This window comes from Bos mutus, chromosome 10, assembly GCF_027580195.1.
Source record: "Bos mutus isolate GX-2022 chromosome 10, NWIPB_WYAK_1.1, whole genome shotgun sequence".
Classification (NCBI taxonomy): Eukaryota; Metazoa; Chordata; class Mammalia; order Artiodactyla; family Bovidae; genus Bos; species Bos mutus.
Genome location: NC_091626.1, coordinates 12,086,888 through 12,104,806, shown reverse-complemented (window position 1 = coordinate 12,104,806; position 17,919 = coordinate 12,086,888). Strand labels below are relative to the sequence as shown.

The 17,919-nt window shown below is 37.6% G+C and overlaps 1 protein-coding gene and 1 pseudogene across 4 annotated transcripts in view; both read left to right on the top strand.

Moving 5' to 3' along the window:
• DENND4A (DENN domain containing 4A) overlaps positions 1 to 17,919 on the top strand; it is a 126,732-nt gene that overhangs the window by 101,535 nt on the left and 7,278 nt on the right. For all 4 annotated transcript variants that reach the window (XM_070377303.1, XM_070377306.1, XM_070377302.1 and 1 more), the window contains 10 exons: positions 1,774 to 2,873; positions 6,792 to 6,978; positions 10,636 to 10,730; positions 12,345 to 12,520; positions 12,619 to 12,765; positions 14,093 to 14,291; positions 14,518 to 14,772; positions 15,702 to 15,819; positions 16,407 to 16,569; positions 16,733 to 16,797. In XM_070377303.1, coding sequence (XP_070233404.1) covers positions 1,774 to 2,873; positions 6,792 to 6,978; positions 10,636 to 10,730; positions 12,345 to 12,520; positions 12,619 to 12,765; positions 14,093 to 14,291; positions 14,518 to 14,772; positions 15,702 to 15,819; positions 16,407 to 16,569; positions 16,733 to 16,797 — 2,505 coding nt within the window. The remainder of the gene's footprint in view (positions 1 to 1,773; positions 2,874 to 6,791; positions 6,979 to 10,635; positions 10,731 to 12,344; positions 12,521 to 12,618; positions 12,766 to 14,092; positions 14,292 to 14,517; positions 14,773 to 15,701; positions 15,820 to 16,406; positions 16,570 to 16,732; positions 16,798 to 17,919) is intronic.
• Positions 3,604 to 5,455, top strand: LOC138989363 (U4/U6.U5 small nuclear ribonucleoprotein 27 kDa protein pseudogene; annotated as a pseudogene).

Here is a 17,919-nt window from a genome sequence, read left to right as displayed (position 1 = left end):
GGTGGCTTCTCTCGTTGCAGAGCTCAGGCTGCAGGGCACATGAGCCTCAGTGGTGGCAGCTCCCGGGCTCCAGAGCACAGGCTCGGTAGTTGTAGCACACACGCTTACTTGCTCTGTGGCATATGGGATCTTTGCAGACCAGGAATCAAACCTGTGTCCCATGCATTGGCAGGTGGATTCTTAACCACCACACCACTGGGAAATCCAGTTGCCTGTTCTTTATGTGTGTGATGTGTACAACTCTTAAAATGTTAATACCGTTTGAAACTGTATAAAAACAGTCCACAGACTGGTTGGCTCAGTGGTGCAGTTTGCCGACCCCTGGTATAACTGGATAACCAGCTTTATTTGTCTTTAGGCCATTTGCATAGTTCTTACTTTGTGAAGGAACCCTTGCTCTTCTATTTAAATGCAGTCCTTGAGTTTTATCTTTGGCTTATAAGATTCCTCCAGGTCTTTGATAATATATAAACTGTCCAGTATAAAGTTTCCCAGAATATTAGAAGAAAGTGTATTCTTGGTTTCTTATATTCTTAATCATAAGCTAATATAGGAAAAAAAGAATATACTTTACCTCTCTATTATACTGTTTTCCTTGTTAATGCTATTAATATATGTTTATTAAACAGTATTAGTTTGTAGGCTTTTAAGGTCTCTAGTAGTCCCTTTCATCTCCTATCCTGTTACCTGAATGCATCATATGACAGGAAAAAAGGCCCATTTTTCGTAATTGCCTGGTATAGAGAGCTAATTCTGTTGTATAAAACATGTAAAAAGAGTAGCTGACAATACTATACCTGACTAATGCTTTAGGAGACTCCCACATAATAAGGACAATTAAAGTGATCAAAAGTCTTGATTTCTGCTTCTGCTTAAAAGCAGCGAACAGTGTTTCTGAATAGAAAGTGGCTGTTCACATTCAAGTATTATAAACTTGAATCAATATTTAAAGAAAAAGTAAAATTATTTAGCCACATCTATGGTCATGAGGATTTAGAGTTTTAAAAATAAGTTTTATTTATAAAGCTCACATAGCTGTCTTTGGTTTGGCTTAGTGTTTTTGGTTTTATTTTTCTTTTTATAGGCAGAAGACTCAGAATCTTAAGGTTATCTAGCACAACCACAATTGTATAACCATTGTTATTTAATCAGTTCGGTGAAATGGACATAAATTCATTATTATTGTTGTTATAATAAATGTACCAAGGGTAAATATTAGTCTTATAAATTTTAAAAAGTAGTGCATCCTTATATCTCAGAGCGTACCCTTCATATTTGATTTGAATCCCAGTTAGGGCTTCCCTTGTAGGTCAGCTGGTAAAGAATCTGCCTGCAGTATAGGAGACCCAGGTTCGATTCCTGGGTTGGGAAGATCCCTTGGAGAAGGCAGTGGCAACCCACTCCAGTATCCTTGCCTGGAAAATCTCATGGACAGAGGAGTCTGATGGGCTGCAGTCCATGGGGTCGCAAAGAGTCAGGCATGACTGAGTGACTAACACTTACTTACTTACTTACTTCTGTCACTTAAGGGCTAGGTAACTTTGGGCTAGGTAATTAATCTCTGAGTATAAGCTTTTCCTCCACCCATAAGGATGTTGGAATGATTATGGTGGATAATGTAAATAAAGTGCCTAGTATAGCATCTGTGAAATAGCAGGTACTTGATAAATTCTTGCTGTTATCATTTTTATTACTGGTATCTTAAATATTTAAGACAACTTATATTTGCATATTACATTTTTCATGGCTAAAAGCACTTCTCTTGTTTTTTAGAAAGCACATCTGAGCCGCTCTTAATATCGTCTTTTGAGGATGCACATGAAACAGGAAACATTCAAAGTAGATGCTTCAGGAAAAGACATAAAAGTGACAATGAGCCTGATTTGCAGCAGCAAATGTCCTGGGCAAATCGAAGCCGCAACCTTAGTGGAGGAGTGCTGATGGGACTTATGCTCAGTAGAATTAACCAGGAAGCAAACCCTGGAAACATGGTTGAGAAATTAGGAGCTGATGCAAAAATTCTTTCAAATGTAATCTCAAAAAGCACAAGACCAAATAGTCTTAATATTGGAAAACCGTCTTTAAGATCAAAGAGAGACAGTGTAGAAAAGGAATCGAGTGATGATGATACACCTTTTGATGGTTCTAATTGTCTGACAGATAAAGTGGATTCTCCTGTTATTTTTGACTTAGAAGACTTAGACAATGAAACAGATATTTCAAAAGCAAGGTACATTGTTCCACAAAATCCCAAGAGGAGTCAACGCTTGAACAGCAGCTTTTCAATAAAACCTTTTGAAAAAACTGATGTTGCCACAGGATTTGATCCCCTCTCACTTTTGGTTGCTGAGACTGAACAGCAGCAAAAAGAGGAGGAGGAAGAGGAGGAGGATGACAGCAAAAGTGTTTCAACACCATCTGCTAGGCGGGATTTAGCTGAAGAAATTGAGATGTATATGAATAACATGAGCAGTCCTTTGACAAGTCGAACACCAAGCATTGATTTACAACGGGCCTGTGATGATAAAGTCACCACTAAGAAAAGTCCAACGTTGGTCAAGGCATGCAGAAGATCTAGCCTGCCTCCTAATTCTCCCAGACCAGTGAGACTTACCAAATCCAAAAGTTACTCAAAAAATGAGGACAGGCCAAGGGATAGACTCTGGTCTTCTCCAGCCTTCTCACCTACCTGTCCATTTAGGGAAGAATCTCAAGATGCATTAACCCATTCATCACCTTCATTTAATTTAGACACACTACTAGTACCTAAACTAGATGTTCTGAGAAACAGTATGTTCACTGCTGGAAAAGGAGTTGCCGAGAAAGCAAGCAAATGGTATTCAAGATTCACCATGTACACCACATCATCAAAGGTAGGTTTATTAGTATTTTCTGCGTTTCCTTTTACCCTCCTCTACCACCAGAAGTCCCTTGCTTGCAAAGATGTGTTTTACCATTCTCCTAAAATACAGCTTTACAGAAAGGACTCTTGGATGCATAAGGTTTGTAAGTATCAGAATTTGAACTTGAATAATAACTTCAAAAGGAAAGAATTCACCAACTAAGGTTATATTTGTAGTTCAATTTTGAAAGAAAGTGATTTGTAGCTGGAATAAAAGTGCTTACTGAGCTTCATTATTTATTGCCTTCAAAAATTACCAGCTAGGCGTATGATTTTTCTTCCTGGTTAGAATGGAGTACCTTGTGATACACCCGCATACCTCCCAAAGCAAAAAAGCTAGATGAAATATAGAAGTGAAGTCAAAGTCACATCCAACTCTTTGCAACCCCATGGACTATGCAGTTTATGAAATTCTCCAGGCCAGAATACTGGAGTAGGTACCCTTAAGTACTTGCTTAACGTCATCAGAGAACTGCTAAAACAACAAAAAATAGATGGGCGAGATTCTAGAGAGGAGAATTGCAGAGATGAGCTGAAGTCCTATAGCTACTTTTTCCATGAGGGTATTTGCTTATTCTGAGCACAGAGTAAAAGGTTGCAAATTCAGGCTTTGTCTAATCAGAGGACTGTGGAGAGGTGAGGGGGCCAGCAGGACTTTGGGGATCTTGTGGAACTGGAGAGACAAAAATATTTGTCCCTTTGACAAATTTGAGAGTCCTCAGATACACAAGTTTTTTTTCTTTCAAGATATTTTCCAAATAATGCATGAAACAGGAATATGAAAAGGTAAGCAATAAGTCTCTAATAAAACAAAGTTCTCGGCAATTTTATGGTGCTGGGAATACAATAATGTAACTGCTGTGAGCTGAGGGGAGTGGAGGCAGGGAATCTTTGGTACACACACCAGGCCCTTAGTTCAAATTCCTGCAGAGCTATGCCTTAGGAACACGAGCAAACCAAAGGTAGACTGTACTTGACCAAAACTGCAGCCTGTGCTGGACTCAGCTCAGTCTGTGATTAGATCGAACCAATCAGCCTTTGCTTTAACAGGAAAAAGTGTGTCCTTTCCAGAGGAACAGAACATTAACTGGAGTTACAGTTTTTTCTATGAAGTTTTTATATTCTAAAATTCAATTACAAATAGCTATACTGACAGACTTCCCTGGTGATCCAGTGGTTCTGCCTTCCAATGTAGGGGACATGGGTTCAATTCCTAGTTGAGAAACTAAGATCCCCCATGCCACAGAGCAACTTAGCCTGTGTGCTGTGAGTAGAATCTACATACTCTAGATCTGCGCTGCACAGCAAGAGAAGCCCACGCGCCATAATGAAGACCCAGTGCAGCCAAAAGAAAAAACAGCCATACTGAGAGACAAGGCCCATAACTAAAAACAGGAAAAACAGATGGTGGAGGAAATAGACCTTCAGGTGATCTAAATATTTGAATTAGCAAAATACTTGGAAGTAATTGCAATATGTCCAAGAAAATAGAGGAAAGGGTTAAAAAAAAAAGCTAGAAAGATGGAAAATTTCCCCAGATAATCATCTATTGAAAAGAACCAGTGTAAATTCTAGAAGTGAAAAAGATGCGAAATTAAGAATACAGTTGTTGGATTTAACAGCAGACAAAACACAGGAGAAGAAAGATTAGTGAACTTGATGGGAGTTAATAGAAAATATCCACATGGAAGTATAGACAGAAAAAAAAAAAAGGGAAATATTGGAAAGAATGTGCAGTTTAGTGGAACTGCCTAACATTGATGTAATTGAGTTCCAGAAGAAGAAAGAACGGGGTAGAAAGAAAATTTTAAAAGCTAATTGCCGCAAATTTTCCAAAAGTGATTAAAGATGTCAACTCACATATTTAGAAGATACATGAATGTCAGGCAGAATAAGTGCCAAAATAGGCATCTAATGTTAGACGAAAATGAAATACAAAGAAAATCTTAAAAGGAGCCAAAGAAAAGGTATATATTACCTTCAAAAGAGCAACAATACGTTTCCGGGGCGACTTGTACTGAAGGAGGATTCCAAATGGGTCGCAGCCACAGCCGCTCCCCACAGAGGGAGCTTAGGCGGTCCCGGGCCAAAACGCAGGGGCCGAGAAGGGTCGCGGTCCTGGGAGCGAGATCGGAGAAGCTGCTCTCGGACCACACAGAAGGCGTTCCAGGTCCCCAAGACAACAGAGATCCACATCTCCTTCCCCTTCTCAACTGAAAGAAAGAAGAGCTGAGGAGGAGAAAGAAATAAAGAGCAAAGAACGTCAGATAACTGAGGAAGACAGAGGGCACAACAGAGAGAGGAATAGAAATGATGACGTTAATGGGATTTACCTCCACAAAAGGGAAAAAGGTGGATGGCTCCGTAAATGCCTATGCCATAAATGTGTCTCAGAAGAGAAAGTATAGGCAGTACATGAATCGAAAAGGTGGATTCAACAGACCTTTGGGTTTCATTGCATGAGAGCTGAAGTGTTGAAGAATGATCTTTTTCCCCTCATCTTGATCAGAACAGTGGATTTTGTATTTAATATGCATCAAAAACAGGATCATAGTCCCTCCTCCTTGTAAAGTAAGAAAATTTTATTTATTATGTATGTTGTTCACTTACCCTGCCTCAAGAAAAAAAAGTTAAATATTACATTTTTTTCCTTTAGGAAATATCATTTGGGGCAGTCTTCAACTCCATTTTTTGTCCTTATTCCTATGGAAACTGTATATGTTTTTTTCTTGGATGCTCTTTAGGACTTAAAAACACATAAAAGTAATTTGGAAGTAAGTTTCTCAAAGCATTAATTTCTTTAAAAAAAGCAACAATAAGAAGACTGACAGTTGTCTTCTGAATAGAAAGTGATGTCAAAAGATGCTGGAAAAACATCTTGATCAGAGTACTGAAAGAAAATGCTGCAGACGTGTTTTTCTGTACCCAGCAAAAATATTCTTTAAAATTTTGGGTGAAAATTTTAGTTCCACTGTGTTAACATAAGGCCACTAAAACTCATCCCTCAACTTACAACTAAAAACTCCGGACAAAATACAAAACAGCAACTATCTAAGGATTCTGAAAAATAAAAGCAACAGATTGTGGAGAAATTTTCCCATTTTCTTTTTCATGCATTTTTGCCCCAAGAGCAGGTCCCTGTCACAGCGTGGCCTGGCATCCTGGCAGCTAAAACTTCAGGAGAATCCCCATATTTCCTGGAGAGAGGAACCAGGGAAGGGGGTCTCTGGGCAGGAGAGTATGAGGGGAAGCTGTAAGAGAAGGATTCCTAGTTCTGTGTATGGCCCACACAAGTATCCGCCTCACTCTTGAGCTTACACGTGCATGGCATGCTTGCAGACCAGCATGGAGGACAAAGCTTAGAGAATTAAACCGAGTACTAAATCCCCACCTACAAAAACCAAAACACAAATCACAAGCTGAATATAACTCAGTTGACTGCTAAAACAATAGCACAACATTCTCCAAGAGATTATAACAGTACCCAGACTACACAGTAACTTTCATGGGATCCAGGAATAATAACCTGGATTGCTATGGAAAAGAACAAAATGTGAACAAATAAAAGAGAATAAAATGTAATTTTCTGGTGATATCATCCTGGACCAGGATTTGCAGGGAAGAAAATTAGCAATAAAGGCTTAAAGTTAACAGTTATCTAACAGGTATCTGCTTTGATCTAAGAAATGCTGCCGTAAAAATTGATCTCCAACTCATGTTTGTCCAAATTAGGATGACCTTGTAAAACTGATTGGTTTTATTTTTCCCCTAGAAGTTACAATGTTGATTAATTGATCATCTGAGTAATTAGGCATTTCCTCTGCCTTAGAAGTGACCTTTTAAATAACTTTAAATATGAAGGAAATTAAGCTTACAATTATGTCCTTAGGATCAAAGTTCTGACCGTACCAGTCTTTCTTCAGTGGGAGCCCAGGATTCTGAATCTACCTCTTTAACAGATGAAGATGTCTGCCATGAGTTGGAAGGAGCCACTTCTCAGGAGAGCAGCGCCACTTCAGGGACTAAGGGAGTTGATTTCAGCAGAACAAGCCTGGAAGGCTCTGCCTCCTTAGAAGGTTTGTGCAAACCCTTCTGTCGTCCTGCATTTGATACATGGTACCTTTACTTTTCCTCCTTTATATTTTTAATTTTGTAAAAGATTTGCATGGCTCAACGCAACAGAGAACCAAGGCGCTTGGAGAGAGCTCTGGCTTCCATCCTCATCCCTTCGGCTTGTTTTCTCCTTGTCCCTCGAGGCAGCCATTTTTGTTCATTTTTGATTTATCCTTTCGTTGTTGCTTTGTTAAAAAATATATACTTCTTTAAAAGCATGTGTGTTGTGTTTGTGTGTTCTTCATACCTCCTTGTCTTCTTACTCAAAAGGTAAAATAACTGTTAAACAATTAACTGTTACTTGCTTTTTTCACTTAACACCGTGTTCTGAAGAACATTTCATACCATCACATAGCACTGTCCCCCTCTCATGTTTAAGGTCGCAGTGTTCATCACGTGTGACGGTATCAGCTTATCTTAACCACTTCCCTGTTGATGGACTTTAAATGCTGTCTGTAACTGTTATGAATAATGCTGTGATGCACATATGCCATATTATTTTTTTGCCAAGGTAGCTTTAGAAGATGCTTCCAAGTTCTTCCTGGAAGTGATACTGCCAAGTTCCTTCCTCAGGGGTATATAATTTTGTATTCCCACAGGTAGTGTAGACGAATACCTATTTCCCAGCAGCCTTGTGAAGAAAATATGTTTAGCACACTTATGGATTTTTGTATTTCAGTTAATATTCACTTATATTTATTTTATAAATTAAATTGCATATCTGTTTGTACATTCAGGAACTATGTCTGTGAACTGTCTTTTGCCTACATTTAACTTTCACTTGTTAGTCCCCCCACCATCTTTTTTTTAAGTTTTAATAGCTCTTTTTTGTTAGGGAATTAATCCTTTGCCTTTTATATCAGTGGCAGATGCTTTTTCCAACTGTGTCAAATTTCGGGGTTTTCTTCCCCCACATAAACGTCTTCAGTTTTGTATCAGTTTTTGCCCTGTTACTTCTGGGTTTTGAGTCTTTGGAAAAGACTCTGCCTTCCCCTAGGTTCAGCACTACTTTCTTCAATGCTTCTCTCGTTCCCTCTCTAACATTTTCTGGGATCAGCAGACTTTTTCTATAAAGGGCCATATTGTAAATAGTTTAAGTTTTGTGGGATATATATATATATATTTAACAGTGCTTTTAAAATGTAAAAATCATTCTTGTGATCATAGAAAGGTAGATTTGACTCCTGATTTAGATATTTAATCCATTTGAAATTTATCCTGGTATATGATGTGAGGAATGAACGCACTATAACGTTTTTTAAGTTTGCACCTTTACTATTTTAAAAAGCTTTTATTGTGGAAGTATTCAAGCAATCACAAAAGTAGAAGGAATAGCACAACAAACTCCCATGTACCCTTCATGCAACTTCAACACTTACCAACAAATGGCCAGTCTTCTTTTATCTTGTCCCCTCTGTCTTCTGCTGCCAACATTGCTTCCTGCCCCACTGAATTATGTTAAAGTAAGTCCCAAACAATATACAATTTTATTCATAAATACTCAGCGTGTATTTCTAAAACATAAGGACTTTAATGTTATGTCTTTTTTAACTTTTTATTAAAGTTACTTTGTTTATTTAAGAAATTTATTATTTACTCTGTTATACATGTACTGTGTGCATTTTTATGTATGTAAATATTGTCCATGTCATAAATTGAGAACAACTGAATAACCAGTATCAGGTTAAGGTAACAGTTCAATAACAGCACCCAGAGCCCTGTCTCATGCCCACATCCACTCCCCACTCCCTGCACAGGTGAGCATTATCTTAACACTATAGCCAGCCATTTTTCAACATTTTTATGGAGTCATACAGTATGTAAGTGAAAGTCACTTAGTCCTGTCCAACTCTTTGCAACCCCATGGACTATATGCAGTCCATGGAATTCTCCAGGCCAGAATACTGGGGCGGGTAGCCTTACCCTTCTCCAGGGGAACTTTCCAGCCCAGAGATTGAACCCAGGTCTCCCGCATTGCAGGCGGATTCTTTACCAGCTGAGCCACAAGGGAAGGAAGCCCTTTAGACCTTAGAGGATAGCTCAGTTAGTGAAGAATCTGCCTGCAGCGTAGGAGACCTGGGTTCAATCCTGGGTTGGAAAAATCCCCTGGAGAAGGGAAAGGCTACCCACTCCAGTATCCTGGCCTGGAGAATTCCATGGACTGTATAGTCTATGAGGTCACAGAGTTGGACATGACTGAGCAACTTTCACTTTTCACAGTATGTATCTTTTGTGAAACATTTTTTTAAACAAAATTGTAATATCATCATATTTCTTAATGTGTCAAGGTTATTACATAATATATAAAATATATACATAGTTTAAACTTTCACAGCTATCTCATAAAACTCTTTATAGATGGTTTGTTCAAGTTGAGACCCAGACAGGGTCTATTTGTTGCATTGTTTGATGTCTGTTAACTCCCTCTCCTCTTCATTCCCTGTATTTTCCCCCACTTGTCATATAATCAGGTGATTAGCTCCCCCTTATTTTTTTCTAACATCCAAGAAGAGTTTATTGAACTAAATAAGATAACCTCATATCCTGATTCACTTTGCTAAAAAGAATATTCTGTGCTGTAGATTGATTAGATACAAAAGGTAGACTGCCAGCATAAATGATTGAATTAGTCAAGGCTAATAGAGAGCAATTTTGAACTAGCTTTAGCAGAGGGAGGTGGAATTACAGAAGGTTGTTGGAAGACCATCAGGAAAGAACTGCAGATAACTTTCTAAGCATCTAGGATGATATGAGGCTTCAGCTCTCTCTGCATCTCTGTGAGGCAGGGGCTTCTGCTAACGAAGATCTAGAGCTTTTTTTCCTCTTGTGATTTATTTGCTGAAGCAGTTGGATCATTAGTCTGGATTATGCTGATTGCATCCCCATGGGGGTATTTCATGTTCTCCTGTCCTCTCTGTTTCTTGGAACCACTAGTTTATACCTTTACTTTGTTTTAATACCTTTATATTTATAAAAATACCAGTGTTCATTCATAAAATGTAGTAACTACAGAGAAAAAAGTATAGATTACCTCCAGTTTTCCTAACTAGATATAGCCACTGTCAGCAATCGACTTGACCACAGAACTGTTCTCACTTTTTGTTGTTATTTTAATACCTCCTCACATCTCTTTGCTGTTGAGAATATACTTGGAAACTCTTGCCTAGTGCTTAAGAGCAAGATTACTCTTAGAGATTTTAAAGAGCCTTACAAGGCAGAAAGTTGCCAGTAATTCTTTTCATGATCTGAAATAAGATCAGCTGTTTTATACTTTTTAAACCTTAGAACTAAACACTTTCTTATATCTTAAACATGTAAGAATAGAAACAGCAAAATAGTAATTACAAACAACCAGTATGCCTTCTAGCCTGTACATGCAACGTGCTTAATAAGTGAGTAATGAAAATAAGTGAGTAATGAATTAAAACACATTTCCTTAGGTGTATACGCAAAAGACAAATGCACACTTGAAAAACATTTTTCATTATTTATGTGTTTTTTCTTAAATTTTAAATAGGACAGTTTGATAATTTACCAGAGAATTTATGAGAGTGAGAGATTCTCACATCCTTTCTTATTAATTTTAATGGTTTTGCTCTTTGTTTTTTAATAATGAACAGGATCCTTATCCAAGTTTGCCTTACCTGGGAAATCAGAGGTGGCATCTTCCTGCAACACGAGTAATACAAATATCTTCCAGAACTATGCAATGGAGGTACAATTTTAATCAAAAGAATATCTTCATGTGTTACTTAATAAAATTTCTTAAATATTGATAGTCTCTGGTAGAGTGATAAATATATAGCATCTGAAAATTTCAGAATGTGTATTACACCTGAATAAACTTAAAATGTCTGTGACTTTCTGTTTAGAAAAGTTCCATACTTTGATAGCCCTTTTATTTTCAGCATTTATATCTGACCTTTGTTTGATGTATGTCCTCTTTCAATAGTTATTTCGCTTCTTAAACACTTTCAGGTAGTTTCACTGTAGGCACACTTTTTGGATGAGGATACTGGGAGCGGTTTTGGCATTTGTGTCCACTTTTTCCATCATGTTTTTCATTCTTTGTATCAGTATAATATATATATCTGCTGGATATGCTGCTATATCCCATTTTCTTACAGTGAAAAGGTTTTACTTTTATACTTTAAAATTTTCCCCTAATTTTTGTGCAAAAATTGCTTCCAAATACATTTGTGAGTGTTGCTATTTCACACTAATTTGCATAAATTTGGAAAATAAATTTGCATGTAGTTGGAAATAAATGATGAACACCAATGTTGCAATTTACAGAGTTTCTGATGGCTTCAGGAATTCTATATTTTATTAGTGTAATTACAACAGTATTTACATTTCTCTCTAGCAATGCTTCTTAAACTGTCTGTAATGAAAGACCAGGGGTTTTTTGGTTGTTGATGTTTTTAATTTCCAATCTGTCATGGCTGATACTCTTGTAAAATCTGTTGACACCAACTTAGCTGTTTCAGGCATGACCAGTTTCTTTATAGGTCCCCAGATCCTCTTCTCAGTTTCTTTACTTAGCTCATCACAAACCAGTAAGAGTTTGTAGACCACCTCTTCTCTGGTGACCACACTTTGAGTAGCACAGATCTATAACATGGAATTACCAGTACCTATTTTGTGTATTAACAAATGAATGCTTGGGTTTAGTTTTCCATTAATAAAATTGTGTGTTTGTTTGTGTGTGTGCTATGCTAAGTCTCTAGTCGTGTCCAACTGTTTGCAACCCTGTAGACTGTAGCCCTCCAGACTCCTCTGTCCATGGGGTTCTCTAGGCAAGAATACTGAAGTGGGTTGCCATACCCTCCTCCTCCAGGGGATCTTCCCAACCCAGGGACTGACATCTCTTATGTCTCCTGCATTGGTAGGCGGGTTCTTTACCACTAGTACAGCCTGGGAAGCCAAATAAAATCATGGCGCATTTTATAGTACATAATTATAATGGTATGGAGAAGGCAATGGCAACCCACTCCAGTACTCTTGCCTGGAAAATCCCATGGATGGAGGAGCCTGGTGGGCTGCCATCTCTGGGGTCTCACAGAGTCAGACATGACTGAAGTGACTTAGCAGCAGCAGCATAATGGTAAAGATGCTCACTTTAAATGCAAGTTTCCCTTTCAGGCAAAAATTTTGGAATAGACTTAGCTGAAATAGTTAGTGTATTATATAATGTACTGATGATAATCCATTTTTTTGTTTGCAACTTCTAAATCATTCTGAATTTTAGTTTTCCAATAGACTTGTTAATTGAAATAATTTTATGCACTCACTAGCTTACTTTGTAAAGTGCTAATTTCTCCCATAGGTCCTTATCTCAAGCTGCTCTCGGTGTAAAACCTGCGATTGTCTGGTCCACGATGAGGAAATCATGGCTGGCTGGACAGCAGATGACTCAAATCTCAATACTACCTGCCCGTTTTGTGGCAATCTTTTCTTGCCCTTTCTGAATATAGAGATAAGAGATTTAAGACGACCTGGAAGGTAATGATTTACGTTTTGTTTTTTTTTCCTTCTTGTTTAAGGATCATGTTTCCTAGATTGTCTCTTTTCTCAAAAAGCTCCTTTCTTTCACATTACAGATACTTTTTGAAGTCAAGCCCATCTACAGAAAATATACATTTTCCATCCTCCTTTTCAAGTCAGACAAGGCAGTCTTGCATCTCAACATCAACCTCTGGTCTTGACACATCTCTTCTCTCTGTTCACGGGAGTTTTGATCTGAATAGGTAATTATGTTTATGTGGAACTATTATGTTAACAACATATATATTTCCATTTATGACAGAAAAATTAGCTGACCATTTTAAGATTTAAATCTCTCTATATAATAGATTTATTATCTTAAATTCTTATTCCTAATTAAAATAATATTGAAATTCTCTAATAATCTAAATGTTTCAACAGTTAATAGTTGATGCTTTATGGGCTTCCCTGGTGGTCCAGTGGTTAAGAATCTGCCTACCAATGCAGGGGACACGGGTTTGATCCCTGATGCAGAAAGATCCCACATGCCACAGGGCAGCTAAGCCCGTGCACTACCGCTGCTGAGCCCCGCAGTCAGAGCCCGTGCTCCACAACTACAGAAGCCACCGCAGAGAAGCCTGTGCCCACAACAAAGAGTAGCCCCACTCAGCACAGCCAGAGAGCCCACGCACAGCAACAAGACCCAGTGTAGCCATAAGTAAATAAATGATTTTTAAAAGTTTATACCTCAAGAATCCCCAGAGCTTAAGCTGTATAATTCACATATGATAATGTTTATTATTTTAAAGGTAAAAATTCTGTAGAAACTTGAAGTTTATAATGAACATCTTTCTCTTATCTCTCTCTTGAGGAATTAAGTCAGTACTAACATATTTCTACTTTGTAGTATTTAATTTTCTACTTAGGAATGTTTAATGAGCTAAGAAAACATTTGGAGCTGTTAGATGAACTGTCAAAATCAAACTAAGAATTATACAGTAAGCCTAATACAAGTAAATCTGTGCTTAGAACAAAGGCTAGTATCATCTCCATTTTGGAGAAGTGCCCAATGCAGCAGATAGGGCGGGGCAGAAGAAGTCACACTGGAAACTGCATATGCAGAAGAAAATGCATACGTGGGACTGGCGGGCTGGCGTGGCCTGCCAGCCTGCTCTCATCCTGACTCTTAGACTACAGGACTGCGAGTCTGGGTGTGTGTGTGCTTTCATCACAGGTCTGCTGTGGCCCTTTCTTTGGCTGTCTCCCACTAGTTCTGACTCCTGGAGGAATAGGTGCCTGTTGTTTCTGCCTTGTATCCCTGGGCCTGCTGTGGTTTCTCAGTATAAGTTGTCCACTAAATGTTTTGAACAAATGAATGACTTATATTTAAAATTTACTGGATAAAAAGGAAATTTAACATGACTAAGCTACTTTAAACTGTGTCCTTTTTCCCAAGACAAAGCCAGACTACATCTTTCCTTTGTTTCACTTTGCTACCTGCAGCCCTGATTCTAAAGAGAACGTGGTCAGATGAAATAAAGTAAATCTAGAGAATGATATGTTTTTTTTTTTCCTTTTTTAATGCCCAAGCAAATCTAAGCCGCTGGAAAATACATGTGCCCGAAGTATTCAGATCCCTGCTGATAGATCAAAAGCAGCTATGTCAAAATGTCCGTTATTTCCAATGGCCAGGAGTGTTAGTACTTATGGCACCTTGGACCAGGAAGACATTGGCGGGCAGAAGCTCGTTCCTACAGGCAGCCTGCCAACCACCTTACAAGGCGCTGCGGTACGTGTTTCGGTGTTTTTTACAGTTTGGATATTGATAATTTGCATTTGATTTTGTTCCCCTTGTACTAAACAGCCTCATAAGCTTCAATTTTATTAAGAAGGGTATCTTGTTATATTATACAATTACATTTCTAATTATGTGGAAGTCACTGACAGGCATGTAAAAGAATGATTTAGTATCATCTTCTTGTATTTGCTGTTTACAGTTTTTATTTACTCAACAGGATTCTTTAGGATTAGAATGGCACCTCCCAAGTCCAGATCCTATCACTGTTCCATACCTTAGCCCACTAGTGGTGTGGAAGGAACTTGAAAGCTTACTGGAAAACGAAGGTGATCGTGCAATAACAGTGGCAGACTTCGTGGACCATCATCCAATTGTTTTTTGGAACCTGGTGTGGTATTTTAGACGTCTTGACTTACCCAGTAATTTACCTGGACTGATTCTTTCTTCTGAGCATTGTAACAAGTATTCAAAGGTACGAGAGTAAGAATTAGCTAAAATTCAGTGCTGCTATCACCACTGTAATGTTTGCATGTTCCTAATGACAAAAAAGTAATTTTATGCTAAATATTTTTAATAACCATCCGATTCAATAAAATTGTTGTAAATAATTTCTCTTCTTGCAGTTCAGCAGTAAGACAGTCATGTTTTTTGGACTTCTTATAAAAGTTTACACAAAATGGGCTTGGCTTTTTGTTATAGCCTCAAGAATAAACTGTAAATGACTCTTATAGGATGACTTTGTGAGTTGGCCCCACTCATGCCTCACATCTCCTCCAAGAACAAGCCTAACGCTTTAGGAGGACGGCTGTAATTCACATTGCAGTCATGTGCCAGCTACCGTCCTCTTCATTCCTCTAAATTTTCATTTAACGTTTAGGTAGTTTGTTGTATGTTCACTTGGATTTTTTTTATGTTTTTTTCTTTTTCATTATGCCATCACTGCCACTAAAGGGCAAGGTGTCTCAGTTTAGGAGCTTTGTGTTCTCTCTTCTTGTACTTCATGTCTATGATTGTGCATGTGTTTCGATGCACAATCCAAACAGTGAAGGAGTGACTGAGAGGTTAACTCAGTCAGAGTATCTGTGCTAGGGTCTTAAAATGTTGGAGAATGGGGCTTCTGGATTTATCTTTCTGTGGAGCCTCAGTCGAAAGCTGGTCAAGACTAACTTTTTATGATCTTAGTACTTTGTTAAATCTGCAACTTTAGGGACCACTGACTTCTCAACTCAGGTCATCTCCCTTCAGTAGGTTATAAAATGCATACAAACCAATGGTTTTTCTGTTCTTTTCTTTTTTGCACCCATACATCCTAAAAAATATTTTTAAGGATCTTTATAAAATATTTACAAAACATTATCATGTAAGGATCATTAATGAGTATTTTTTTATTCTTCAACCCAGATTCCTCGCCACTGTATGTCTGAAGACAGTAAATATGTTTTAATACAGATGTTGTGGGACAATATGAAATTACATCAGGATCCAGGACAGCCCTTGTACATCCTCTGGAATGCGCACAGTAAGTGCTGTCATAGAATGCCCGTTTCCTTCATGTAAGAGTACTCTCTACTTGCTTTAAATAGCCTAAACTAATGTGTAACTGACTTTTATTATACTACTTTTTGTCTTACAGGTCAAAATCGTACTCTTTTGTTTGAGAGTGAGTGTTAAGCTTGATGTTTTTAGTGTTATCTACTATGGAAGTCAAGGGGTTTTCGTTTTTTGAGTGATGCTCTGTATGTGGTGGAGGGGTTATATTTTGTAGAGTTCCATTTTTAGCACATCGCTTGTCCCTGTTCTTTTTACCTGTTTTTTTGTTTCCATCCCAGGCTGCTGATGTAAAATTCCTTCCAGGGGCTGTATTATGGAAAATAGTATTTTTAGTTGCTGTGTATTTGAGACCACAAAAAGCTTATTTTTATCATTGTTTGTCTTATTTCTTCCTTTTTTTCTTTGCTTTCTTCATTCTTAGATTTCAGTTCTTTTATCTATTGCCCTTATTTTTACCGCTTCGTAGCTTTTTAAATAGCTATCAGTTGCTGCTTAATTACATTCTGCTTTATACACAGAACACTTTTGTTCATCTGCTCTTTTGTTCTTTTACAGCCCAAAAGTATCCAATGGTCCATTTATTGCAAAAAGGTGATAATTCATTTAACCAGGAACTGTTGAAAAATATGGTAAAAAGCATTAAAATGAATGATGTCTATGGACCAATGAGTCAGATTTTAGACACACTGAATAAATGTCCTCATTTTAAAAGACAGAGGTAAGTCATTCTCTTAAGTGAATATATTGTTCCTCTAAGCAGATTCATATTGTTTGGTGACTTGTTAGAATATCTCATGCTTATATTAACATAAAAATTTTTATAGATATATACAGATGTATGAATAGTAATATCTATCTTCTCCATTCCTTTTCTCCCCTAGGAGTTTATATAGAGAAATACTATTTCTCTCACTGGTGGCACTGGGAAGAGAAAACATTGATATAGGTAATTCAGCATAATATAAAACATATAATACTTATATACCATGGTATAGTTTTCAAAATGTTTTTATACTGGTAGTATTAATTAGTTTAATATAAGATTATATTTAATATATTAGAATGCTTTCTCTTTTAATATAATGTAAAAGATAATTTGATATTTTGGTCATGTTGGTAGTAACAATGATAAATAATGAAAGCTAACATTTTTTGAGGGCTTATTATGTGCTTTACATTGTAGCAAGTACCTTCCACACTATATCTCATATAATTCTCAAAAGTCTTATGGGGTAGGTACTATTATCATTTCCATATTATTATTGAGGCAGCTGAGGATTCAGGAGGTTAAGTAACTTGAACTTGGGTTTCACAACAATAACAGAGCCATATTTGAACCAAGCAGTCTTAATTTCCAGTCCTATGCTTTTAACTATTGTGTCATATCACTAATGGCATTAAGCTTGTTTCAGAAAAGATATAAGATAGCTAAGTATGTATTTTAGGAGGTCTCAAACATTTTTGGTTGATCATCATCTCTCAATTGTGCTTGGCTTCTTTAGAGTCAGAGACACAAATAGAAAGTTTTTAAAAGGATCGAAAAAGATACTCCATGCAAGTAATATTAACAAGGAGGCTAGACAAAGTAGAATCAGACAAAGTAGAATTTAGAGTCAAAGAAGGACATTTTGTAATGATGAAACAATCCACCAAGAATTATTAATTATTTATAAGAATTATATATGCTGCTAACAACAGAGCCCTCAAATACATGAAGTAAAAACCCGCAGAACTGGAAGGAGAAATAGACATTCAGCCAAAATATTAATAGTTGGATATTTCAGTAATGGGTAGAACAACCAGGCAGTAGATCAGAAGGAAACAGAAGACTCGAACTGCACTGTGAACCAGCTAGGCCTAGGAATACCTACAGAATGCGCCAGCCAACGCAAAACACACACTCTCCACTGCGCATGGAACATTGTCCAGTACTCTCTCCACTGCGCATGGAACACGGTCCAGTACTCTCTCCACTGCACGTGGAACATTGTCCAGTACTCTCTCCACTGCGCGTGGAACATTGTCCAGTACTCTCTCCACTGCGCGTGGAACATTGTCCAGTACTCTC